Here is a 27,892-nt window from a genome sequence, read left to right on the forward strand (position 1 = left end):
GCCCGCTGCAATGCTATTACCATAAACCATCCAGATACAACTCATGCATGAGTGCACATGTGCATAAAAAGGTATAAATCAGCTGCATGAAGGCAGGTCGGTGCCAGCTATCTCGGCTCTAAGTGCCAATTAGATGAGATTCAGCTCCTGGTGTTGGATTTGATGGCCAGCCGACCCCTCGAACTTCTATAATCAGTGCCGTGGATTTTTGGGTTGATACTGTAACATCTACACGCATGGTCTCTCTAATCAATTACTTTTTTATTATGGCTTTTATTTATAAAGCTGTTTATGTTTGGCTGTGTTTCATATTTAGTCATTAGGGAGTTTTTTTTCCAGCTGTAAAGCTAAGAGTGGGGTCAGAGGTTTAATGTGCTGCCTCGGTCTAGTAATTGAAATTGTGTAATTCTAAAAAATAATTTTTTTATGTGTGTCTGCATCTGTGTGTGTGTGCTCGTGGCAGGTGCGCTGAGGACTCTCTGCAGGCCAGGCAGCTGTTGTCCCTGACTCTAGACCGGATGAGCCACACGCTGCTCCTTGCCTTCCCGTCCTGTGTGGTCAGAGTACCAGTGGCACGATGCCAGCTTTACTCCCGATGCATGAAGTAAGCCTCCGACAAAAACCGTTCACACAATAGCAAAGAAGGGCAGCGGGGCAAAGATGAGATGTTAGGTGACCCTCGAGGAACCATCTGGCCTTCACCAGTGTCCTTCTTCCAGCTGCAGCTGTAGCAGACCCGTCTTTGCTGCAATAATAACACAATATTACAGCTTATAACATCTGCCGCTTTGCCCTTGAGCAAGATGGCAATCTGTTAAATGCAGCACAGTAAAATGAGTCAAACTTTAATAAAATAGGCGAAGAAGTTGGCATAAAATCAAGTGAAAGCTTTTAATGTAATAAATTCAATTAAAATAGTGGTGTATTATTTTTGTTTTACTCTGTCATGTGCAGCATAATTTTACTTTCTAGTAATAATAATTGCTGATAATACAATACATGATATTTTAACTTGATAACAGAGTAGTAATGATATGAACGAGTCCTGCAGTTGAGCAGAAACGGAGCAGAAAAGCGAACCTTACGTGGCAAACACTTCCACAAATCCTCAAATCCCAAAAGGCCAGCTCCAAAAAGTCCAGATTGAAATGTCCTTGCAGTGACCAACTTGAGTGTGCAACACCCTCAACCTCTTGGCAACCAACCGAGATCACAAGGTGATTACACCTGCTGGGAGGCAAAAGTGAGGATCACCTGCAGTGTGTGTCTTCGCAGCAAGGGACTCGACTCAGCTCACAGCAAACTGCTTGTATTCTGTTTTTACTAAAGCAAAGTCGCCCGTGTCATATATCAGCATCCTGCAGCAACTACCTTTGTGAATTTCTGCTTCACATCTGTGAGGTTTTGGGTCAACTCTGAATGTTAGTTAATGCGAAGTTCTGCGTTTGCAGACGTCAACAGATTTGAGATTTGCACTGATTTATCGCAGTTGATTGCGATGCATGTAATTGCCAACTTGACTCCACTGTATTGCAAACTGATAGCAGACTGAGTTAGCGTCTTATTGCCACACAAATGTGACATGAAAACTCACTGCGAGTGGTTGCAGACCTGGTCCCCATCTTTGAAGCAAAGAGGAAAAAGGAAAAGAGAAGTGCCAGATACGGTAGCTGCAGTCACACAGCAGTCATCACCTCAGCTAATGTGAGATAGCGACTGGTCTTGGTGCTGTTTGGAGCATTTTAAATGCTTGCTTTGCTGTTAATTGTGCTCACAGATCATCTAAAAAAATCTGTGCTCAGTCTGGCTTTCAATGAGTAAAATTAAAGCTTAATTTTCGTTCTGTTTCAGCACTAATTAGTAGTTGTGAATCCATACAGTGTACAGATGATCCTTGCAAAGCAAGCTCGTTACTCTTTAGCTAGTAACCTAGCACCCAACCCTCCCGATCACTCTGTTCATCACTACATATTAGATTATGGGGATGAACAGTGAAGAAGCTGGATTTCTGGAAGCCTGGCTGTGCTGCAATTAAACAAGATTTATTCAAAGCAAGATTGTTTCACCTGCACACACCCACACAGTCTGCACACTGGAGAGAATCACTCTTCAGTCTAGTTGCCCGTGGCTGTGGCCCTTCAGAGTCCACTGACACAGTAACACAGACTGGTACACACTCTGGTACATGAGGCGTGCAGTTGCGTTCACTGAACCAGGTGAGTCGTACAAGCGTGTAATGCACATTAAGAAAGCACTCGCATGCTTTCTGAGGTGTGTATGCTACGTGCACTTTTATTTTCGATGTGTGTGTGAGAGTTAATTTTCTGTGTGCAAATAGGTTAAACATTTCTTAGTCATGCTTCGCTGGCTTCAAGTGTATTTTTTTTAACCTGTGAAGAATATTTTTGAGCACTTTGAATTTGGTTCAGTGCGATGACAGTTGATGTGCAGATTCCTTTCCACCTGACTTTAATCCTGTTTGATATGCTTGCATTTTTAAATAAAATCTTCAGTATTTCATAGTAACGGCTCGGCTTTATGCTGTGTGCCGAGCGTACAGCTGGATCTTTTGATGTCGTTTAACTCTGGCTCATTAAGCTCTGGTGCAGAATATCATTAAAGGTGCATGCAGAGTCTTCCCCTGCTGGTCATTAGAAAGAAGACAGTCTTAAGGTTTAAAAGACTTTGTGCTTGCTTCATTTTGCAGACTCTAAAGCTACGCCCACCTTTTGCACCATCTGTCCTTAACTTTTGCACCTTTGCTGTTGCTGTGCCGGTAGTTTGGTAAAATGAAAGACTGCCAGCTGGTTTGGTGTTGCAGATATAGCTGTACCTATAATATTTGTCTAAATACACCTTAGTAAGTTTCCCCTTGAAGACGCTTTTGGTCACCGTCAGCTTCTGCCATGATTCTGGGTCATATTTTATTTTTTTTGGCAGAATTGGTAACGTTCTCTAAATCAGATGGTTTCCTGGCACAGACCCGGCTTGTAAGAGCTGTCCTCTGATTTCATTAGCTTTTTGAAGGCCATTCCAGAAGCTTAATGTTAGCCTGCTTTATCCACTCCCCAACTAGCTCTGATGTGTTTTTGGGATTATTGTCCGGTTGGAACACCTGACTGTTTCAGTCATCTAGCTGCTGATAGGAGGGAGTCCAATTCTCCCTCTTCACTAAATTCTTTGGACTTTCCCATGGTTCTGAGTTTTAGTCAGTCCAATAAGTGCTGTTAAACAAATTCTCTTAACGCTGCAAAGAAAAACTATCACCTCTAGTCAAAAACTTAATTGGCCTAGGCTTTGTCAAGTTAAAAGATACTTTTGAGCCATAATGTTGAGCCTGTGTGGATTAGAGACATCTGAAACCAATTCAGACTTTTTTTTAAAATAAAAAAGCCATTAAAGATATATGCTGTGCAATCATTCCACCCTGGAAAATGAACACTTCAAAGAAATCACCAAAAAAGCTAAAATTACCAGACATATATATATTTAGATATCTCTAAATATGTGGTTTAGATGAATACTCTTACCCGAAATATGATTGGTGTTATTGACACCAGTTTTGTTTAAAACTTAGAGTCTTTCGGACACTTTTTTGGCAGCCTGTGGCGTTTGTGGTTTTGTCAGCATTACATTATCAGTGGAGCTGTGAGCAGGGGAGATTTGTTGCTGCACTCAAGGACATGGCATTTTATTTTTAGAGATGGAGTAAGCAATTTTTCAGAAAGTTTGACATTTGAACTTAACAGCCAAATAAACACACTCCTCCCTTCACTGCTCCAAATTCATGGGCGTGCATTGCTAGGACAATGACATTTAGCAACTGAGTTAGCTGACCCAAGGAGAAATGTTCCAGACTTCTTTTTGTCATAGCTAAAACACACAAACACGCCGTTCAAAGTGCAAGAGAGTAAAAAGCACCAAGTTAGTTGTTTAGATTTTTAGAAAGTTTTCACAGGGGAACCATTAAAGGTGCCTCCTGTTCCCCACCGTAACCAAAGCCAGCAACTAATGTGACCTCCTGCCAACCACTGCGAAACGTCCCAGTGAGCTGGAGCCAGTCAGCAGCTTTATAGGGAAAAAATATTTGAAAGTCACATTTTTACTACATATGCTTTGTAAACAGTTCCTGCAAGCTTGTCTCACATCTGGCTCTTGTGCTGGCTTTCTCTACGTTCGCCTAATTACAGACAAGACCGAAAACATGCCCACAAATGAACCAAAGCATGTGCACAAACACTTTTTCCTCTCTGTGGTTATTCGTTGGCTGTTTTCCTGTCTGGAAGTGTGCAGGGATTCACAGTGATGTCCTGCACACACAGTCTGTGCACATGGAATAACTTCCCCTGCGGCTGGTTGGCTGGAGTAGTGACGTGTGGGCCGGTCCAAGCCACTTTGTTTTGTTCCCATTGAGAGAGCCAGGACTTTTTTTCTGTGAACACACAGAATGAATTTGAAGTGTACTGGAATATTTTTGGCTGACTTTACCTTGAAGAGAATTAGTAAAAATATGAAGTGAGTGATAGTGTTAACATATCTAATTTATGACTCATGTTTTTTGAAAGTCAAATTTAGAAGAAAAACCTCAGGCAGTGCTGATGCTGAGAATCCGTTTTGGTGAAGGTTGCTGTTGAAAAGCTCACATCTCTGCTGAGACTCCCACAGTCTCCTAAAAAGTCTTAAATTAAGGTCCCTTTGCACAGCATTCAGCTCCATGATCAGAACATTTACGAAAGACTTATTCGGACCGTTTTATCAAACTGTCACCTAGTTAAACATCAAGAATTCAGTTTCAGTTTTCAGGAAGTGTTTTTTTTAAGTGCCCGTCCCTCCTCACAGCTCTGTTATTAGCTTGCTCTCTATTGATTTTTCTCAAAAATGACAAAATATTCACTGCACTGAACAACATCTAACACGTTTTACAGGCTGTAAAACTTGAAGGTCAATGACTTCCAAGGAGATGGAAATCCATCTAAAAAATTCACACCATCACTCCTAATTATCGGTATTTGCTTTATAGTGGATTCAGTTAAGGAAAAAGTAATCAGGAGATATTTTATGACAAGCAGTTTTTAGTTGTGAGCACAGTATGGGCTAATCCATGAGCAAACCACCAGAAAGATAAGCAGGGTGATGGCTAATGAAAGTCAGTTAACTGCAGTTATAGTCACAATCTGCAAATCTAACAGTGAAGCTTACTTAACGCTTCCCCCAAACAGACGGCGTTTGATGACCTCCCCTGTACCCTTTTCCAAAGGTAGCTGCATACTCAGAGACCAACATCACTAACTTGCGATGCACACCCAGTTAGACCTGAAATATGACAGAAACTACTCGGATCAGAAGAGAGAAACATGGGTTACTCTGAGTAAGAGTTAAATTTGATATATCAAAGAAATATCCAAACACACAGATTTCTTTTTATTGAATTTATTCACTCTAACAGCGTGCTTTATTACAGACTCCTCTTTGCTTCCCTCTAGTTTCTCCGACAGTGGACTCTGATTGTCAGCTACGTTACCTGTGCAGGTGTTTTCAGTTTGCATCATTGTTACAATCATGTCATCTGTGGCTGTTTGTCTTTTAGAATGAAAGTGGAAAGAAATGAGCTAACATAAACATTCACAGCTAATATGAATAAAACTGTAACGCATTACCTCACCGGTGTGATTTCCCGTGAGTCATATTGAACAGATTGTTATCAGCTGCTTCATGACATCATCAGTCTCTGTGTTTAGTTGCTGTTTTGACCCAGAGACCCCTTTAAGGCAGCAGCTGCACACCGTGCACTTACGGGGACCGAAGTAGAACCGGGAACCTTTTCGGTGTTCAGCCAGTCAAATCATTTGTTTCCTCTCCTCTGCAGGAACTGCATCGCCTCCAGGGACCCTTACTGCGGCTGGACCAGAGGAAGCACCTGCTCTTTCCTCAGACCTGGAACCAGGTACGGCATCCTTCTTTCGTTTTTCGTGTATTTACAACACCACAGCATCCACTGCTCACTTTTACATTTAAAACAAATTCTTTGACACACTGTTTCTTTAAGGTATTTTTTTTCTTTATGTTGCTCTGAAGCTCTGTGTGTGCTTTTCCTGCAGTTTTTCTCTGATCTGCTGCTTTGATCCAACTTGTTTTCCTTTGAATTTCTTTGTACTTTTATCACTCCTCAAGGTTACTTTTCTGACAGCAGACCACCCATGGAGACCATGCATTTTTTTCTTAAGTGTGGAAGTCGCTAGGTTTTATTTGCAATGATTTATATTTATAAGTGACATCTGTGCCCTCGGAGTAACCTCTCTGCGTACATAAAACATGTACGTGTTTAACTGGATTCAATGTTTTTGCATGTTTCTGTTTTCTGCGTAGCACACGCACACAGAGCGTTGTCTACATGAATGTGTGTGTGTGAAGTGCAGCGGCCTCTCTTGACAGCTCACCTCCAGTTGTGGCTGTTTCCTTCCAGAGAAATCAGATTTCTCTTTAGTCAAGCTGCTTATTGAATTAGGCTTTCAAACACAGGTGTAGTGCCAGCCGAACAGGCAACACAGGCCTTAAAGACCACCCCGGGCTGCCTGCTTATACTATTATAGGCCTCTATGTTGGTCTTGATTTGATTTACCAAGGGCGGTCAACTCGGCAATCGATTCTGCATTGAGTTACTGTGGATTTCCTCTTTGTGGAATAATGCAACCTCTCTTTCCAAACCGGTGCGAGAGGAGAGCTCAGCAGCTCGTGTTGTTAGATGCAGTTTCTTAGGGAGAGCTGTTTTGTAGTTTCAATAAAGGAAGATGTCATGCTCATGGTTTTTGGTTTGGGGGGGGAAGTATGTTGTGCGTTCAGGATTTGCTTTTGTCAACAAGAATTTTGTGACAATTAAATATTCCTTTTTCCTGTAAACCACTAATTTAGTCTTTTGTCAGTTGTACCGACCAACATTTTCAAAATACATCAAGTGTCCACTCTTGATTACCACTGACCGGTTTTTATATGTCTGTGTTAATTATTTGCACAATCAAGCATCAATAAAAGCAAAGCAGCTTAATGACAACAACAACAAAATGAAATGTGAATTAAAAAAGCAAATGGGAGGTTAGAAAAGAAATCATGTTCAAAATTAATTGATCGACATTGTTTCTAAAAGAAAATGGAAAATATTTGCTAACAAAACACTTACAGAAACAGTGTGTGTCGGGGGTTGGGGCATTTTTAACTGGCACATTCAGGATATCAAAGCATGGTTATTAAATAATAAACAAAATAAGGGAAGTTAACCCATAATCTCTATTTGGTACAGTAAAAAGGTGTGGAGCCAACATCATTTCTTCATATTTCGATTGGAAAATGAGAAACAGGTGCAGGGATTTACTGAACATACCCATACATAAATCCAACTATAGATCCAACTATAGTGGATGTTTGTCGATGATAAAAGTTGATGTTTGGTGTGAGCAGCTTTATCCTGTCTAAGCAGCTCTCTGAGGATCTTCAGGAACAGTTCTCCAGGCTTCTTGAAGGACATTCAAAGCTCTTCTTTGGATGTTTCTGCCTTTGGTTCTGGTCTCTGGCTGGATGGGGAGGCCAATCTGTGGGGTTCCACTGTGGGTTCTAATCCAGCCGTGATTTCACTGCAGCGCCATTGTCCAGAAACGTGGATTTATCTCTCCGTCAGACCTGTTCCACTGATCTTCAGTTCATACCTCAGTCTTTCTTCCTGTTTCACTTTATTAGTGTCTGATGAGGCTTCGGTGAACAGTAGACGATCAGCTGGAGGTCTAGATCATCTCTCGGGTCCTGTGTCAGGTCTTTGCTGGATTTTTTACCCCTGCTCTTTAAGGACACAGACGACTTTCCAATTCTGTTCACACATGCCGAGATATGCCAGCAGCTCTTTGGGAATTATGCCTGTCAAACTGTGTGATCTTTGGCATTTTTGTAGATTCAACTAAAAAAAACTGGAACAAATTGATTCTTTGCTAAGTCGTCTCTTATGTGAAGACAAACACTGGATCAGTCCTTGAGCTCGCTGCCTTTTCTCTGCCTGAATGCTTCGTAGGTCAAAAAAGATCCTCAGGAACAAGGACTGGACTGAAAATAAGTGAAAAAGCAACCGAAAGAAAAACTTTGAAAGAACTTCATAATATCTGAAGAAGTACTGCTCAATACAGCTTTATAAAGAACAGCAGCTTCTTGAATCAAAATATAAAGAAATGATGGGTAGAACTACTTCCACTAACCCTTACTGGGAAGCTGTGCTGTAACAGAGTCCACACTGTGGTCTTTATTACTTTCTCTTTAGTTACTGAATGAAGTCTTTAAACAAAGCTGTGAGAATATACAAGAAAAGAAACAGTGAAAATGAAAAAGCAACAGTAAGAAGTGGGCACGCACACAGAGCCACAGACACGTCTAATGTATACAAAGTGAACAACCCGCCGACTGGGAGACGCAGCCAGCTGAACACATAACATTACTCTTTATTAGGATGGCACCGCTGCAGGTTCACAGCACACTTGGACTCATTTGTCACAGTTTTTTTAGGCATTAAAAGCACGAATGTTGGCTGCTGTTTGAGTCTTTAGCTAATTACACAATGCTGACTTCTCGAGTCAAGTTCAACTTTCATGCACAGTCAGTGCTCTGACATGTCAGATGTAGCTGCAGTGCCATAAAACAGCGTATGTGAGAGTGATTGCTACAAACGTGCACATCTTTGTGGTAACGTACAGAAGGCGTGCATCAAATCAACCGAGCCCCTGCTAAATGCTCACTTATACTTATATGGTGACAGTTTAGGCTCAGCCGATCACATTAGGTCACGCATTGGTGTTGTGATTGTAAGGCTATGGCGTTGTAAAGTTTAACATCTGGGGAAAATATTGTTATTTATTCTTTTGCACCAGGTTTCTTTGATCTGAGGCCAGGAGACTGTTTAAGCACACGACCTTAAGGATCACTCTGAGCAGTGCCACCATGCAGACTGTTAAGCTAATGGCCTGCTGGCTAAAGCTTCATATTCACTGTTGTAAGAGAGCGTTATTGATCTTCTCACTCATCTATAAGCAGGACAGGAATTTACCGACAAACTTTAAAGGGGATCTGTTATTCTCATTTCAAGCTTTACATTCATTCTTGGACTCTACTACAGCAGCTTTTCATGAGTCACACTTTGAAATGATCAGTATTTATCTCGGACGGGGACTGGGAGCAGCTCATCTCTAACTGCCCCTCATAAACAGAAGGTTTTTGAGTGCAGGTTGTGAGCCAGAGCTGTTTGCCTGAGATGGTCCTATTGGAAATATTCTCTCTCTTTAATACAAACGAAGCCAAGAGCAGAAAAATATCTGACACAGTCTGAGCTTCGACTCGTGAGGATTGCATGCACATATGCTGATCTCATCATTTAAAACTGGTTAATGGTTAATATGAGCACAGTTTAGACATAATAAGCCCATTTAAATATAGCTGCTGAGAAAAGTAGCTGGTGCCAGTGTGAACACATTTCAAGCCACAAAAAAAAAAAGTTTTTCAGTGGTTTTTGGCATTTTTACTTTACAGTAAAATTAAATAAATTAAATAGTGTTTTATTTAATAGGAACCGTGCAGTTTAACATAGCTCCACTACAGAGCGTGAAGCTGATGAGTTTACAGCTGATGCTAAAACAGACAAAACTTTACAGCATTCATTACTGCAAACTTAAATACACTGTAAATATAAAGCTACAATACATTTATACAAAAGTATTTGGCAAACACAACTTTCTTTTTGTTTGCAGACTTTCTTGTAAGTTTCAAAAAGTGGCAGCTCGTTACAATCATTAGTTCTCGTTTCTTCAGTTGAATCTACAAAAAAGCCAAAGATAAGAGTTTAACAGGCAGATAGTCATATTTTTGCACCAAAAAGGGCTGAAACTTGATGTATATCTCAGTGCGGTGTGCAGCGTGTCCTTAAAATATTGAAGTAAGTGGAGACATGGAGGACAAACGGCCTAAAAAACTATCTGCAGGAAATGAAAAGCATCTGAAAATCATAAGAAGACCTGAAGAAACATAAGAAACAAGACCTGACACAGGACCTGAGAGATGATCCATCTACTGTTCACTGAAGCCTCATCAGAAATGGTCACAGTGGAAGGCAAACAGGGAGAAATGACTGATGGATTCAGATTTTTAAACAGAGAAGAGAAAAAAAATGCAAAAACGTCCAAAAAAGCCTGGAGAATTATTCCTGAAGATCCTCACAGAGATTACAGAGAGCTGCTCAGAGAGCTCAGACTGAATAAAGGTGATTATATCAAATACTGACCATTTCTGTTTTTGCTTTAAATACTGTATTTCTCATTATCTTTTCATGTTTCGATAAATCGCCGCACCTATTTCTCATTTTCCTGTGAAATATAAAGAAATGCGGGTCGGCTCAAGACTTTTGCACGCTAATTTACATGTGCCCAAGGAAAACTAAAGAAACAGATGCATGCATGCTGCATTCAGAATGAAAATGATCTGTTTTTTTAGCGATTTCGTGTGTTTTTTACGTGTTTCTTTTCCAGAGCTGTGCTGTTGAAAAGGGGCAAAAGTGCACTTTCCCCTATATGATACTTAAATCACTTAACTAGAGGTCTTTCCAGTCACATGAAGCTCATTATAAATGAGTTCTGAAACGCATGGAGCCTGCAGGCACGCTTTTGCGTGCGCTCACACACCTACACAAACGTTCTCGCTGCGTCCGTCGCAGCTTCCCCCTCGAAACGAGCCATAATCAAAAGCACTTGTGTTTGTCTCGGTGTGCACCTGGCCTGTGAGCCGTTCTCATTTCCTCTCCACTTCCTCTCTTCATCATACTCTATGTTATTGTCTGTTGAGGTTTTCATGCTCCCCTTTGGACCAAAAGGGAAATGACTTGTATAAATACAATATGTCATAGTTTTCCACAGAAATCAGTACAGTTTGAGGTTTTGCTGAATATTTCACTGATCATAAATGTATAAAAAGTGGTAGGATGCTATGATTACGTCCCCACCCTAATCTGCATATTAATGAGTGAAACACATGGTGTTGGACTGTTCCACCTCTTTAGCACTTTGCACTCCAACAGTTTGGAGTTTATATCTACAGCAAATATCTCTAATGTGAAGTCCTTTGCTGACCTAGAAATATTTGTAATTCATTGCATTAATTAGTTTAATTATTGATGCTGCTGGCATGAGTGGTATTTTAAAATTATAATGAAGATTATTGTGGGATATTAGGCAGCTCGAGGGCTTCTTCACTTCATTTTTCTCGCCGGCCAAACAAAAAAAATGAGATTTCTTAAGTGCCAGGAGCTCGTCGAGATGTACGCCCCAGTGTAACACTGAGGTAGCGCTCCCGTGTCAGAGCGGATCTCCGCTGTGGGCTCAGCGGCCGAGTCGCCGTGCCTCCGTGTCACCTGATTAATGACCGTGTCTCCTCTCCTCCGCAGACTGCCGTTCGAGCAAGATGTTGAACACGGAAACGTGGACCACTTGGGCGACTGTGACGGTAAGAGGAGCGATTGTGGCTCTGTGTGTTTGTGTTGCTCTGCAAATGTTCAAACAAATAGCTCTCCTGTCTTTGGCAGGCCTTACATAAGCTCGGTATGTTCGAGGTAAACAACAGCACAGTAAAAGAGAGAAAGAGCCCGGTAGTTTCAGTTTACACAGAAGAAATCCTCAAATAAACCCACAATACGTCCCAGTCCACCTCGGCGGTCGGCCGTACCTAACTCCTCCCCAGGGTTATCGCTCCGATCCTACACGAAGGCCTGAGAGCTGGTTAGAAAATTACAGTGTCTGTTTTAGCTAATTTTGTTCTTCTCTCTGTTTACTCTGTCCTCCTTTGTATGCTGCCTTTGCTTTGGTCTGGTAGGTTTTGTTCCATATACATGTGGTTAATTATACTCAACTCCAGCTTGGATTCCCCTTGATGTCTTCTTTTTTTCCCTCTCTATCCATATCATTATGAAAATAGATTTGGTAACCAGCAAAGCACAATCTCTACTCTAGATACACTGAGGTTTCGGATACTCCCGTGGCACCCCTCGCTTTGATCTATGTGCTAATTTCAGTGCGTGCAAATTAATCCTTTGCTTCTGAAAGTTCCCGGAGTTCATGTGCCGTGCTCCTTGAGAGAAGAACAGATAAATATTTCATAATCAGAACCTGCGTACAACTCTAATCCTGTTTCAGATGGCCCCTCCGTTTGATGCTGCTCTCTCACGTCAGGTCCTCTGACCGCCAAACCGCGGGCGACTTCCTCTGGAGCTGATGACGGAACAAAGTTAGCCTTCAGGTTTTGACGTCACCAAGCCCAAGGGTGGGTCTTACAGAACGTGTGGAGGACCCTAGTCCTCCCAAGTAGTGGTCAGATACCTAAACAGATACCAGGGTGTGTTGTATCAAACACAGAGTAATTAAAGAATCTCGGGGGTTTTTTGGTTATTAACACATTTGTGATTGCCAAAAAGCATAATGATCCGGACAGACCGACAGCCTATCCAAGCAATGAAACCTTAAACAGAGTTTAATGTATTTCTACTTTACATTAAAATAACATCTTGGTTCTTTATCAAAGCTGCTGCTCTGCACAGCCATCGTAGCCCGCTGCAGATCTGACGGCCGAAAAAAATCCTGCAAATGAAGAATAAGCGCTCACATTCATCTGGTTCTCACACTAATAAAAATCATAAACTAGATGAAAAATGGTCATTTTAATTAAATTGCACAATTTCGACCATGTGGAGACTTAGCTTGAGCAACTATATAGAGGAAGCTTAATTAAAAGCAAAACCTCTCGATCATTGCTGGTGTGCTACGCTGGTGGGTGAGAGATGAACACAGTCACACGGGTGTATTAGTTGGCTAATGGGGCGTTTTACAAGCTGGGGTCTGGTATCCCGGTTTTGATGTTATGTTTACGGGTTTCATGCGAGGTCTTGGGTCAGAGGGGTCAGTGGGGTCAGGCTGACACTGGCTGACATGTTGAAGGTGCTGCTGCAAAGAGATTTCATAGAGCAGCACAGACTGAAGGTGCATTAGCTGATCTCATTTACAACTTGCGGTTGGCTATCGTGCTTAAATGTTGTGGCACATTGAAGCAGGAAACTCATTTGAGGTCATGACAAAAGAGGCCAAGTGATCATATGAAAACAATTAATCTTCACCGATGTCAGATTTTCTCCCTTTGAAGCAGTGCATTCCAGAAATACCTCTTCAAAATAAAGGGCTCATATTTACACAGTCATTTCAGTCATTATGAGTCATTCGTATCCATTTAAGGGGACCGATTATCCTCATTTCCAGCTCCATGTTGTTATTATTGGATCCTACTAGAGCAGCTTTGCACAATTCGCAGTTTGATGCCATTTCCAGCCTTATGACTCATTCATATCCAATTAAAAGGACCTGTTATGGTTATTCCCACCTCCGTGCTTTTATTATTGGACTCGAGCAGCTTTCACAGTTTGATTGATTATTGATTAGATTACATACTCTACTTTTACTCTCCCTTTAAAGCCTTTAAGACCTCCCTGTCAGACAGATTTCTTCTGATTGGCTGCCCCTCGGAAGCAACTCACAGCCGGAGCTATATAATGAGGAAAGGCATATTGAAAACTCGTGTCCATGATGATGGACTTTAACATGGCAAACAAGCGTGCACGGCCCTTTAAATTGGCCACAGAGTGGACAGAGAGTGTTAATTTATGAATTTATCATTTGTACACGGACATGAAAGCGTGCAGTATCTGCTGGTCTTGGAGCTCCGCCACATAAAGATGTATCCTCCTGCTCTCCGGTCCTGCCTTTGAGGAATTTCCGAGCTCCGAGGCACGTTTTGGTCCCACGTCTGATCCCGTCGTGAAATATGGCCGAGCTGAGCTCAGCTGACAGAGGCGAGCTCCGCCGGTGCGAGGTGACCGGGCGCTGCTGGGCCGACATGGCGGGAACGTGAGCCGGCATCTATCTGACAGCTGCCACCGACACTCAGGCTGCACTTTGTCTCAGCGGGCGTGATGGACTCGGTGCCGCGCTCTATCCTTTCATCATATCTCTTTTATTTGACACTTTCATTGTCTCTGATACGGTCGCTTTCCTCGGTGTTTCCTGTTCGTGGTTAATGCCGAGTCCATCTCTCTTTGTCTTTCTGTAAGACAAAGACTCTTTCAGTCATCTGCAAATGTAATATTCAGTCAGAGGAAGACGGAGAGGCGCGGCTTCAGCAGGCCTGCTATGACAAACTGTCACTGACACCGTTAAGACTTTGAAAACAGAGTGCACATCCTCACTCCGTGTGCCTGTCAGCATTCCTCTGCGTTTTTATGTATATAGGACACTCGCTGTATATGAATGTGCTTGCAGCCACACAGACTCCTCGGAGGCCCAGATCGGTGGAACAGACAGAAGCCTTTTGGTTGCTGAATATTTCATATCTCTATATTAGACTCATTCCACCTGTCTGTACCTTGACCAAGCAGATGAGAGGTGAGATATGGTCTGGCCTATCTATGTCTCTTTAAGGGAATTCAGCAAACTCGTTTTTTGCTCTCTCCCTTTGGCTTCTCTTCTCTTCTTGAAGATGAGTCACTTTCTGTAGCTGCATGTCTAACAACATTTTCCCTGTCGCTTCCAGCCACAGTTCAGATTTCATATTTTCACCGTTAAAAACAGAAATTACAAAATAATAAATGAAGTCATGTGATGATTAACAGGAGAGGACATAAGAGAAAGGAAACTTTACTCTGAATATTGAATCTTCGCCTCTTCCTCTAAAGAACCGGATACTTTCCCCGCGGCAGGTAACATGTTTTCATCGTAACAATTTAAGAAGTTTAAAAGCACAAGTCCTCTTTGATAGAACGGCTGTCGGTGACAATCTGAACGCGTTACGTCTCCGCTCTGCCTCGCTCTTTCAGGATTCTGGTGTTATCTCGCCGCTGGCGTCTGAGCCTCCTCGTTGTTTCCTTTCTTTCAATTTTTCCAGACATTTTCTCTAAAATATTTTCCATTGCTGTAAATGTTTGGAACCAAATTACTGAACAAAATCAAAACTGCCTGCTTGGCTAGACACCGCCAGTGAAACTGGAGGTGAGAAAGTATGTTGCTATTTGTATTTCATAATTGGCTGCACCGACCCATTAAGGTTATGATGGTCATATTCAAATTATGCTTGTTTTGTTTTGCTATTAATTTATGGCGCCGTTGCTTTTGCTTCCTCTGCTTCAGCGCTCCTGCGACCGGGAGTTCCACGTGCTTCGCTGCATTTCTGTCGTTTTTCTTTCTTCCCCCAGACTGAAACGACACGCTTCCCTGTGATTAGTTCTAGTTTGCACAAGTTAGCGCTGCAGACTTTTCAACGTCTGGATTTTATTCATGTGGCAGGGACGCTGTCATCGTGGGTCGGGCTCAGGTTAACCTTTCACCGCCAGTGCTACTCCTGATGGGGAAGGTTGTGAGTCACAAGCCATGGAGATTTTGACAGAAAACGTGGACGGGAGCGACATGAAAGACTCGGAAATGACTTACATTTGGGAGACGGAGGTGAAAGATGATTCTCATGTGGGAGAATATGAATAACAGTCTAACAGGAAACGTGTGGGTCAAAAAATGTGTGGACGCGTTCCCCCTTAAAGCTTTCACACTCATTGGAACAGGGAAAGGATTTTACGAGTTTAGTTTCCATGCATGTGCTTTGTACGTTCTTGGTGAGGAAGTTGGGAAAGCAAACTGTGTTTGTCCTTCACACGCTGAGCGGTAAACCTGCAGCCCGTCAAGGGTAGGTTGGTTATATTCATGATTTAAGGGGATATTATGCTAGTTTTGTTCTTCCGAGCCGTTTATTGTGCCATAGTCTGTGGTCCTCTACTGCTTCAGTGCCTCTCCTCTAACTCTTCTCCCTCTGGTCTCTGTAAGTGCTGCACTGATTTCAGAGCAGCATTGTCGTCAGACCTCAAAGAGAGATGGATGGACGGCCTTACTTAGAGCCCGGCTAACTGCCTCCCCTTTCTCCTTAACCAGAGAGGAGCAGTTGCTGGAAGGAGAATCGATTTTCATCTCTTCGCTGGCTGATGGCAGTCGAATAGATATCAAGGGTGATTCTGCAAGGGGAAAGGAATGGGGCCGAGAGGAGCACAGACGGGGGGGGCTGGGTAAATCAGATCAAGGAGTGGAGAGCAGAGCAAAAAGAATGAGTAAGGGATTGAGAGATCATAGGAAGAAGGCAAACTTTGAGGATGGAAAGGGTGAAACGGTTCAGGGGATCAGAAGGACAGAGTCATAAGGGTGAATATAGAAAAGAAGCAGAGTGATGGGGAGAGGGGACAAAAATAGTCTGGTTATAGGAGGAGGAAAAGGCGAGATGCTGCAGTGGTAATCACGTAGGAAATTGAGAAAAGAAGAAGGTGAAGGTAAATGAAAGCCGTGAGAACAGAGGCCGGCGCGGGGAAAGGAAGGAGCATCTTTTTTTTGGCGGAGCTTGGTCGGCCCGGTGTGACAAATGGACTGAGAGCGCCACGGGCGTCTCCTGCGTCACGCAGCTGTCGCTGGCCTCTTCGGCGGGCTTGTGACCAGGCTGTAACTCTGCCGCGGCGACGTAAAGCACCTGCCTCGTATCCTCCCGATCTTTTCTTTTCACACATCACAGAGGAGCTGTCCTTCTCCTTTCCTCACGCAAGCATCCACGTCTTTACTTTGCATCTCTCAGATTTAGTCCATCTGTCATGAAAGTCAATGAAATGAGGATAATGTCTCTCACAGCATCACTAAAGGAATTTCTTTCTGCAGTGTCAGGAGACCGCAGCGTGAGATCAGTTTCTTAATGGGAAACGGTGAGGAAGTTGAGCGTAGCTCAGGATATTGACTTGTGGTTATGTATGGCTCTCTGTGCATTTATTAGAAACAAAATCCCTCCTCCACATACACACACACACACACACACACACACACACACACACACACGCACGCAACCCAAATATTAGTATGTAGAGACATGCTGTTGCTCTAAACCCACTTTGATCAAAGCAGACTTTGGAAGCACAGCATTTAATTGAGACGGTGTGTTGTGGGAGGGACACTTTGATGAAATAGATGAGGTCAGAGAAATATCTGGATTCAATTATTCACGTGTGTGTGTGTGTGTGTGTGTGTGTGTGTGTGCTTAGGTAAGTCTATTAATCTATAGGCTCTATTTTCTCTTGTGCAGGCACTTCATTGTTGCTCTCTAATCTCTCTCATACAAACTAACATACGGCACAAACACTGAGACAGTGAAGCTGTGATCTGTACACATATGCAGCAGTTTCGAGGCTCTAATGCAGCAGCGGGCAATTTCCCAGGGGGCCACAGTGCTGTGAAAATAATTGCCCACCCCTGCTCTTATAAATGCATGCACAAACATAATATACGTTTTCATTTAATAAAATACTGTCTGTGACTTCATGTTGATTTTAGGAGACCTTCCCTTGAAAAGATGCAACCATCACGTAGCAGTAATATTGACATGACATGAATATTGACAGGGGCGTCTGCTGCGCAGTGAATAATACCCATAGTCAGGTCAGCAGTGTCAGTACATTCATCAGTTATTAAATAATTCTGACACAACTCCAGGATGGAATGAAATAAATGTATTTTTCATTCCATCCTGGAGACACAGACTTTTCAGCCAGTTTCTGTCTTTAAAGCAATTTTGGTCCATAAAATAGTGGACGACAGTCACAATGCGGCAGGCAATCTGCGATAATACGATCATTAACTTTGATAAATCTACAAAAATCACTTTGTTGCCATCTACATGTGCAGACTAACCATTAACTACTCACATTCCAGCCACAATCTCAGAGATATTAAACAGAAATTCAGGAATTCCTCTACAAACTGTGATGTGAGGATTTAACTGCAAAATGACAAACACACTCAGCAGCCTTTCTTTTACATAGGAATACAAGCAGTTCGGTCAACTCTGCTGCAAAGAGTCACGTCGCAGACTGTCAGCAATCTGTCTGCATTTAAAAGTTAGACGGCAATTATTTGAAAACCTCCAGCCTGTCTGAGAAGACTGCAGTCAGTCTGAGACAGTCCGCCTCCCACCAGGCGAGCTGGGGAATCGCCCCGAGGTCAGAAGCGGTCGCAGGGAGGTTTCCTTATTTTTTCTTACATGCTAGGGTCACAGGAGAGCTGGAGCCAATCCCAGCAGATGCTGACAGAGACGCGAGGTTCACCCCGGAGTCCTCGCAAGTCCATCACAGGATTATTTATTAAGTACTAAATAAAAATATTTGGGCTGCTGATGGACAGAATGTGCTTCCTGGCCTCAGAGGAAACTTACATGACTTGCTATAATTAAGGTTGCCGTGACTACACATGCTGATATTGTATTCCGCCTTTTAATAAGCTCTTAATTTCTTCTTCAGCTTATTTGCTTTAGTGTGCTATGTGAGAACTGTGCTTGTACCTCTGGTCTCTAAAACTGCACATATAAGTTGTGCAGAGTGTCTGCACTTACGGTTCTGCTTGCAGGAACACCGTCATTAATATCTGCGAGCGAGCAGTTGTGTGCCCTCCAATTTAGAAGGCTCTTCACAGTGGACGTCTCAGCAAGCGTGACAAACTGCAGCTGGATTTATGCTGGATTTACTTTTAATGATGTTTGAGCAGAACATACTCTGTTGACAGAAACCCCCAAACTAACTCTGAAACGCTCGAGTGTTTTGTGTGTGTGTGTGTGTGTGTGTGTGTGTGTGTGTGTGAGGGAGATGAGAATGTGTGAACACGCATGTGACAGGTAATATAAGCCACTTCTGTAAACAGCGTAATGAGTCAGATTTGATTAAAGTGTCGACAGACGCCACATATGTCAGATCCACTTGCGACAGGCTCTCGCGACGTGTCGATTGGCCGGCTTCAGTTTTTCCAGGTCGTAACCTTTGCTGACAGGCCAATCGGTTACAGCATAAACACGGGCTAAACGGTCTGTCAGACCGCCAGCTTCGGTCTTTTAATTTGCCGTGAGGGCATCTTAATTCTAAGAGAAAGATTCTCGTATCCACATCATTTTTTGGGTCCTGCGAAATCTTCGGAAGAGCCTCCGGCAGCAGTAATCTAAACACTGCCTCATTTTACCTTCCTGTTTTCAAGCCTTTTGAGGATAGCGTCAAATTGTGTTTGTGCAGACACCTCATCAGCTAAAGTCAACTCTGTTAAACTAGTCATCAGACGGGATTCGGAGGCGATGTGTGGGTGTTTGTGGGGCCGGAGCCGCCGAGACGTCAGATTCCCTCCTCATTCCGTTGCAGCGCTTTCCTCAAATCTCTGTTTTCCCTCTGCTGATAATAACGGAGTCGGTTTTCCAACAAACGCCTGCATCCAAAGTGACACACAAACAATCAGAGTCGCACATACGCATTCGGCACCCGTTTTTGCTGTGAACTCACTCAGCCGTAATGACATAGCTAGTGTTGCCACAGCGTAGCTACAGATGGAAGCAATTATGGTGCTGTGAAAATATTTCCTGAAGAAAGGCAGTGTTTTGACTGGTGGAACAGCGGGATGCAGTCACTCAGTAATTGAGGTCCGCTAAAACATCAATGAGGCGAAGGCAGATTGGAGATCCCTTGTTGTGGCGTCATGTTCGAGTGGATGACGATCACCACAGAGCTAGGACGGGCTCGGGCTTTTTGTCTGCTGCTTGGAACGCTGTGACGAGCTTTGTTTAGGAAGGAAAACCTGTTGCCAAATTTACAGCCGCGGCCTCATTTCATTCCATCCTAATTATTACACTTTGGAGGGGGCCTCGGCTGAGGCTTGGGCAGCGGGGCTGATAAAGCCGACAGAGCTCTTTGTATTTAAACGGCAGCCGGTTAAAACACAGGATCTTAAGTTTGCTGATGATAAATGTGTTGCCCTGCAGTCTGAACCCATCCAGAGGCTGAGAGCTTTCAGTAACCTTCATACCACCTTCCTCCAATCCTAACTCTTCTGTCACTCCTGCAAGTCGCACACAAGGGCAGGGAGAGTGAGGGGAAGCGGAGATGGAGGAAGCGCAGCGCGTAACTGCGCATCCCCAGACACCAGCTTGCGCTCTAGCTCTCACATCTTTCCCACCCCGAGGAGCTTCTGAGAGGCTCGAAGAACAGAGCCGATCCCCTCGGTGAATACTGAGGTTTAGGCTGATGAAATACGAGGACCTCACACCATTTACCAACTGACATGTGTAAGTGTGTGTTTGGGCGGTGAAATAGCGTATGGTGTGTGTCGTTTTTCAGTGTGGATTTTTTTTTAAAGAGCTCTAAGAAGATAAGAATAGTAGCTTCAGCCTTTGGAAAGCTCGGCGAGGTGCAAGGACTCCTGAAGGTTTTCGGCTCTTTCATCTGACTTCTTCCTCCGAGTCCTCTCGGTTCGCATCGCATCTCGCTCTCCACAGCAGGTTCCTCACAGAGAGCACTGAAAAACACACAGGAGCCTGCTGACCCCTCAGAGAGCCACAGATCTTGGCTGATTGATGTTTTCTGTGTGTGTGTGTGTGTGTGTGTAGCCTCATGACCGTCACATATGTAAATCAAAAGCATTTGTTGGAGGGAAAAAATGCCACATATATTGTAATTAAAATCTGGTATTACAACATAGTGTCTGCAGAATATTTCAGTGACCTTCATTGAACACACAGCGTGAACGTTTCCGGTTTGTGTTTTTCTTGGATTTGTCAAAATCAGATGAATCCTCCCTTAGTTATGCTGCAATAGGTATAGGCTGCTGGGGGATTCCCATGATGCACTGGGTGTTTCTTCTTCACTCACTGTGTTTATACACCTCTCTGCGATGAATCATTAGTTATTAATAATCTCTGGCTCTCTTCCACTGTGTGTATTATTATTGGGCTTTTCTCTGTCTTACTGTTCAGTCTTTATCTTATAATATACAGGACGTTCATGATTTGAGAATTTGGCGCGATCTAAATAAAATAAGCTCCACTTGATGGTGTTACTACATTGTCAGTCGGAGCTGATCAGCAGACTTCGTCCCTCTATTGTTTTTGTTCTTGTAGTGCGAGAAAAACTGTGAATTTTTTTTCTCCCAAGCTTCAATCGTTATTTGCTAATGAATAATTAAAGGCCTCCTATGAATCAGTAAATCCTAAAATAGTCCCTTTTAGGTGATCATTTGTTTTAAATGTTTATTAAGCACAAAAAGAGTTTGGGAAAAAAAACCTGTGCCCCATTTAAAAATTTCGAATCTATGAATAATCAAATATTTTCATGAAAAAATATTTAAACTTTACAGAAGTCGAATGAACACGTGCAGGCTTCCACGTCGCGCCTCGTCTCAGATGAATGTCAGATCCAGCCGGGCTTCCTTTTTTATGCCACGCAGTCATCTTGTACATATAAGTGTTAAAGTCAGATCCTAGGTGAGCTCAAAGAAACTTTCCTCCTTCGGCAGATGAAAGTAAAAACTGCTTTCTGGTGTCAAACTCTGCACGTATGTCATTCTGCACACTGAAGCTCAAACATCTCACACAAAGAAGTGAAAGAAAAGCACTGTTTTTGAGGAGAGAGGGACTCATTTCCAGAAAAAAATACATTTTTCAAGCAAATGTTCAAAGGCTTTAATGTCTGATAATAATGCTGTCACCTTTTTCTTTTTACTAATCCAAAGTTTGAGGCAACAACCTTGATAAACTGTAACCGTGGGGCACAAATAAAACCATTAGGTGCTTGATTGCAAAGATTCAATCAAATAAAACAACGTGATGAACAGTCAGACAAAGAAAAAAGAAATATTTAATATTTCTTTTAACTGATTGTAGTGCACTTAATGAGATCAGCGGTAGTGCATTTAAATTGCCTCCAAATGTTTCGTCAGTGGAATAAAGCAAAAATAATGCTTTTGTGTTTTAGTTGCAGTTTTCCAATTTTGTGATCCGGTAAAATAAGAGCATACTGAGTACTTCTACTTTTACTTTGATTACATTTTGTGCCTTATATTTAGGTACAGACCCTTTAGCGTGCACATTTACTTAAGAATGAGTGTGGGGCGATGGTTTGTGATGGTGAGCGTCCTGGTTTGCATGAGCTGGGTGCCAGGCTCAAACAGAGGTGATACATTTGTATGAAAAGCAAAATATAGATGGGGTGTGAGGTGACCCTACGCTTTGCACAAGAGCACACGAGCGTACGCTCCACTTTGTCTCCGTCTGCTGAAATAAACAGCGGGCTGCGTGCCGTTTGAGGAATCTGAACTGGCCCGGGGCGCCGAGTAATATGGGTCCGGCGCCGCGTCCTGAAAGTCCTGCAGTGTGACAACCAGTGCTGTAACTACTCTGCTCTCACAGCTCTGGGGATTGTTTTTGTGTCACTCTGACGAAAATCGACCGTGGTGAGTCCCCTACATCAAACAACACTTTCCCTCCTTCTGAAACACATCAATAACACTGCTGGTTTTTTTCACGCTCCCCCAGCACCCCGTTTTTACTTTCACTTCATTGGTGTTTCTCTTCCCTCTGACACTGGCAGACCTCTTCTTTGTCACATCTCTCGGCCTCTATTCCTCTTTCTGTCCTTCCTCTACGCGGCGTCCATCACCCTCTTCCTATCTTGTTAACCCCAGAGTTTGTTGCGGCACTCCCGTATTGATCAGTCTAAAGTCTCTGTAGTCCGGGGTCCTGACAGGCGCTGTGATTCTGAGTGATCATTCAGCTCTGGAAGTATCCTGGCGGTGTCCAGTTGCGGTGCCGTGGGCCTGTGTCACGGCCGAGACATTTCATTAAAGGCCAACTGTAAATTAACAGAAGAGACGAGCGGCTGCACGGATACGGAGAAAGCAGCTTTTGTCAGCCGCCCGCCTCGACGTGAGGCCTGATTTTTTTTAATCATTTTGTTAAACCTTCATAAATTTGTATGTGGAAAGATTCCAACACTTCAGCTCTGGTGGTGTTAACATAAGAAAAACAATGTGGCGTGTGTTTTCAGCTGGTGGGTGTATAGCACAGCACAGACGTGATATATGGACGTAGCATGTGAGAAAGATTAAGTTGAATTGCCTGCTTCATGATTTGGGAACGAGAGACGTGAACCCTCTGGGCAGATTGTTAGACTAATTCTGCGCGGACCTGCTCTCCAATTTATTGCCTGCGACAAGTTTGTGAATATTTATTATTGCTCTCGATAGTGCACGTTTGGCTTTGCACCTAAAATGAGAATATCAATTACCAAACGAAAGCACAGCCAGCGCTGTATAGCACCCCTATATAGAGGGAAATAGTAAAAAGCTACATCCTGCTGAGGAACACACGCATGTACGTTTGCACACGTGCACTCTCGTGCACACAAGAAGCTCTGCAAAACAATTTATTTCACCACAGTGTCCGCCACAGCCCAGTTGCTTTGTTTGGATTGGATGCAGCTGAAACTGCTAACAGATTCTCTCTTGTTAAACTGCCTTTCGCTAAAAGGTTGACCAGATTTGGAGAACAAGATCTGCTGATATAATCGAATGAAGAATGAGGAATAGCAACATGTGTGCATAGGCTGTGAAAAAAACATTTATGAGAATCGAAAAGAAAGAAAAAATCCTGTAGCATTTGATTACACGGCACCCCCCCAGATGATTTTAACACACGTTGTTCCCCAAAGCAACTCCAGACTTACCTCATTTACCCCTAGCAGAGTTTTCTATAAGCACAAAGAAGGAAGTCAAATGAGGGCGAGTTAAAAACGTAGATACACGGGATAGCTGGAGAGTAAGAGCGAGATGGAAAAGAGGAATGTATAGGCAGCAAGGTCTGTAATTATGCAGTCATGACTGAAAGCCTTGACTCTAAATCAGCCAAAAGCCTGATGTTCCCTCGCTAATAAACCCAGAATCTATTAACAGTGTGTTTTTTGGTGGAGATTTTATGGAATTTTAATTACAAACACATGGGTGGTGTGCATAAATGTTTTAACATATTGATCAGCCGAGTGAGCGTCTCAGCGGCCCTCGGGAGCCAAGGTTGGGGTTTTTATTTCTTTATCTTTTTTTAACCAGAGAGTTGTGCACAAGTCCCCAGCAGCTTTCTTTAAGCCGCGCTCTGAAAACGCTGTCAGGGACAGACTGTAAATGGTTTTACAGTCATCCCGAGAGTAAACAGGGTTTATGAGCAAGCAAGGTTTAGTCCAAGTAAGGAGCTGGGCTTCTTTTTAAAGCCTTTCAATTCTTTCCCAGTTTGCTGCCTGGCTTGAACACACATTGGTGTTAGTTTCACAGCTCACAACATGAGGTGCACTGCGTTTGTGTGCGTGAAACAGAAGTAGAGGAGGTAGTGGAGGTAATGGGTAAGTTATGTAGTGTATCTGTTAAGAGAAAAATAAAAGGAGTAAGACGGCAGGAAGGAGTACGTGCTAAAAACAAGAAACGAAACAGCGCCTGCAGTCTCTTCAACAGAGGAGAAGGAGACGAGGATAATGAGCAAAATCACTGAGCCATGGGTGCAGGCAGAGCGCGCACTTACTTATTAACTCACACATATTCATACATCTATACACACTTATTCGCACCACAGCGCACGTGCTTTGCCACGTGAAATCCCGCCGTCACTGCGTGCATAAACACATTAACATTATGCATAGAAATGGTGGATTCCAGAGATGAAAGCCCCTCAGATCACCGGCTGTACGCTGACACAGTCGTAACCTATCAAGCTCAGAAGTGTGCGCTCGTGGCATCGACAGGTCCACCGGGAAGCTGTGAAGTCTCTTTGTTCTGTTTTGATGTGCTGTAATTCTAAAACATGGATTCTGGCTCTCAAACTGAATAAAAGTTCCCCTGCTTGCCTTTTGATTAAGGAACTTATCGAACTGTAGCAACCTCAAATAGTTTGCAAATGGCTAAAATGGCTAACGCTAGCGGACGGTAATCGAAACCGGCGTGAGTCATGATGCTGGCGGGAACACCAAAAACTAACACTTCATGGGTTTTATTCAAAACCTAAAACTAAATTTTCAGTCTGGTTTGTTTTAGCAAAGATTTCAATTTCATTTCTGTGATACGAAGAATGCGCACACGCCCCGGCTAGCACCCCATCCTCACTAGCTGCGCGTGCTACATCTAACAGTTGTGAATGGTTAAAACAGTGGGTGAGGTTTCCTTGGGTGTTTTTAGAGGCCATCTGAATCAAATCATATCTGAAAAAAGCTCATTTCAGCTGCTCGAATCGTGTTTTTCTTTCTTCCTCAATCGTCAAACTCCATTCAGAAGTCCAGCGTAACAAACTGCTGTAAAAACAACAGCGCTTATTTCTTTGTCGAGTGCAAAGGCGCGTGGGAATATTATAGAGACGGACAGATTTACATCCCGGGTTTCCAAAAAACCCAGTTTCAACATCGCTGAAAGGTGTTTTATTTTGTTAAATAATAACTACGGGAAATAAAGATCTCAGTGATTTATTGATCATTAAAATGTGTTCAGATTTTGCAAACTGATGATGATTCAGTTCATAAATCACGACACGCTGCTCTCCCCTTCATAAGCTGCATTTATAGCTTTATATGTATCAGACTACGGCACAGAAACGAGAACAAATCAGTGGCGTAAGAACAGTCAGCTGCTTAGACTCGTGTAAACTGCCTGTAAAACACATGTTGTGTAGATCACAGTACACTGACGGGAGCTGTGGCTGTAGATAACAGTGGGCACGCTGCAAGATAACAGTTTAACGCCAGTAAATCTTTCAGCGATTGTCTGAACTCGTGTTTTTCTGGAGGTCACTGTTCCCAGTTTTTGCAGTCATTACAGTATCATCATAACCTACAGAAACCATGGCCAAATCTGCCAGAACGATAAGACTCAGTACATGTGATAAACAGGGATTATGCCTTGGCTGCACTTCTCTAATCATAATCATCATCACCGATGGTGGGTCGAAAATAATTTTCCTTCCCTTCGTCTCATTCACACACGTTCACAAGGCCTTTGTTGAAAGTGGCGCCAAACTGTGATTCTGGAGCGAGCAGATACCGAGTCTTCTGCCAGAGCTCTAATCAAGGGAAATGTTGAACAACTGGCACGGCTAGCAGGGCTTTTCAATAATTTCCTTTACTCGCTCTCTAAATGCGGGGAGGTAGAAATGAGAGCGGAGGACAAGTAGGAGCGATTATTGGTAGGCACAGAAATGTAGCATAACCGCGTCTGTCACACTGCAGAAGTAACTGAAACTTTGACACTCGAATATAAAATTAGATTTTACTCGAGCAACCTTGATTTGAAAGTATGAATAAAAGTTTCCTTACTTCTCTTTTGAGTTCGAAGCTATTACTCCCATCATGCCGCCACCCCCGGTGATCAAAGGAGCGGTGGGTAGGAGAGAGAAATTGAGAAAGGATTAACGGCTAACAAGCGGATAGGAGGGAGGGCAGGACGGCGCCGCGCGAAGGAACGGATGGCTGCGGGTTAGAGACAAAGCCGGCGAAGTACCAGAGAAACTCTGATTTTCTTTGTGCTTTGGATTTTGACAGTTAGGCGGTATAAAAGTATATTCGAGCAAATATCTTATCAGTGTTGCTTTCATCAACAGGGAACTACACCTCTCTGCTCTCTCTCCTCTGTGCTCCCTCCTCGGTCGTATTTCACTTTTGTGGTCACCTCTTTAATCCCCTCTCCTTTTTTTTATTAGCCGTGTCCTCCCTCTCATCTTCGCCCCCTCTTTTGTCTCATGTCCTCTCTTCTCCTCCCACTTTCTTTCCTTTTTTTTCCCTTTTTTAGCATACATACTGTAAAATCGCTCTCCTCTCCCTTCTTCTCATTGTTACGCTGTAATTGGAGCTGGAAGCCCGGAGACAAGCAGCTCAGTGTTCGTCAGGCTGACAGGCAGGCCTGTTGGCTTCTATTAAGGTTTAATAAGTGAGCAGGATTGGAGAAGAGAAGGAGCCGAGATGAGGAAGGAGCGGGCGAGCAGTAGTTTCTGCTGTCACCCCAAGGATGCGGGGAAACCTGCCTGCTGTCACAAAAATGCACACTACCCAATCGCTCTGCTTTCTGCGTGCTCTCTTTATCATCGTAATCCTTTTTCAGCTTATTCCCACTGGCAAAAGATTTCCTCTCGATGTCAAGCATCCAAGAAAGACATAAGTGGGGGATAAAAGAAGCTGGCAAAAAATAATTAACATATCTAAGTGTCCGTGTCAAAGAGTGAGAGAGAGAGTTGGGGTGCCATGATTGCTGTGACACACACACACACACTCGTACAGCAATAATAAACACACTTGTCAGAAACGTGCCCCTGCATGAAGCTGACAGCAGCATTATTGCATCCATGCAGAATTTAATCTAAAGTGTCACACAGCAAGCCTGGACCACAGCCGAGGTACACGTTAAAGAAGCATCTGAGTTATTGCCTCGTTTTGAATTTTTCTGCGGTCGCATAACTTCATTTCCGTTTACAAACTCATCAGGACTCGAGGGATTATTGAAGAAAAATCCAACCCTAGATACGTGCAATACCTGACTTTTCAAACTCCTCAAGCCTCTGTGTGTGTGTGTGTGTGTGTGTGTGTGTGTGTAGGAGTAGAGCAGAGGGAATATGGTAGTAACTTCCTGCCTCTGTGTTGCATCTGTGCCTCAAAAATGTCCTTTTTCCTGAAGAGAGGAACAATAATGTAACTAATGCTGACAAGCTCTCCAAGCTGAATATCGGCCAAAAACATGGAAATAAATACAGCAATAATCAGCCTGTGTTTAGGCTGTGCGACCAAAGATGCCAACAATATGTTCAAGGAGAGAAGAAGTCCCAGTGAACAAACGCCAAATTCAGTCCAAACATGGAAGAGCATGGGTGCTTAAATGAATACACAAAGACTGTGCTGGTTAGCCTGCGTAACCACGAGCTGGCTGTGTTTTGATATGCTCTGAGA

At 43.2% G+C, this 27,892-nt stretch overlaps 1 protein-coding gene across 3 annotated transcripts in view; it reads left to right on the top strand.

Moving 5' to 3' along the window:
• sema6bb (sema domain, transmembrane domain (TM), and cytoplasmic domain, (semaphorin) 6Bb) overlaps positions 1-27,892 on the top strand; it is a 123,468-nt gene that overhangs the window by 89,517 nt on the left and 6,059 nt on the right. For all 3 annotated transcript variants that reach the window (XM_025902989.1, XM_003451351.5, XM_019351927.2), the window contains exons 14-16: positions 464-604; positions 5,867-5,944; positions 11,459-11,517. In XM_025902989.1, coding sequence (XP_025758774.1) covers positions 464-604; positions 5,867-5,944; positions 11,459-11,517 — 278 coding nt within the window. The remainder of the gene's footprint in view (positions 1-463; positions 605-5,866; positions 5,945-11,458; positions 11,518-27,892) is intronic.

Source organism: Oreochromis niloticus, linkage group LG23 (genome assembly GCF_001858045.2).
Source record: "Oreochromis niloticus isolate F11D_XX linkage group LG23, O_niloticus_UMD_NMBU, whole genome shotgun sequence".
In the NCBI taxonomy this organism is placed as follows: domain Eukaryota; kingdom Metazoa; phylum Chordata; class Actinopteri; order Cichliformes; family Cichlidae; genus Oreochromis; species Oreochromis niloticus.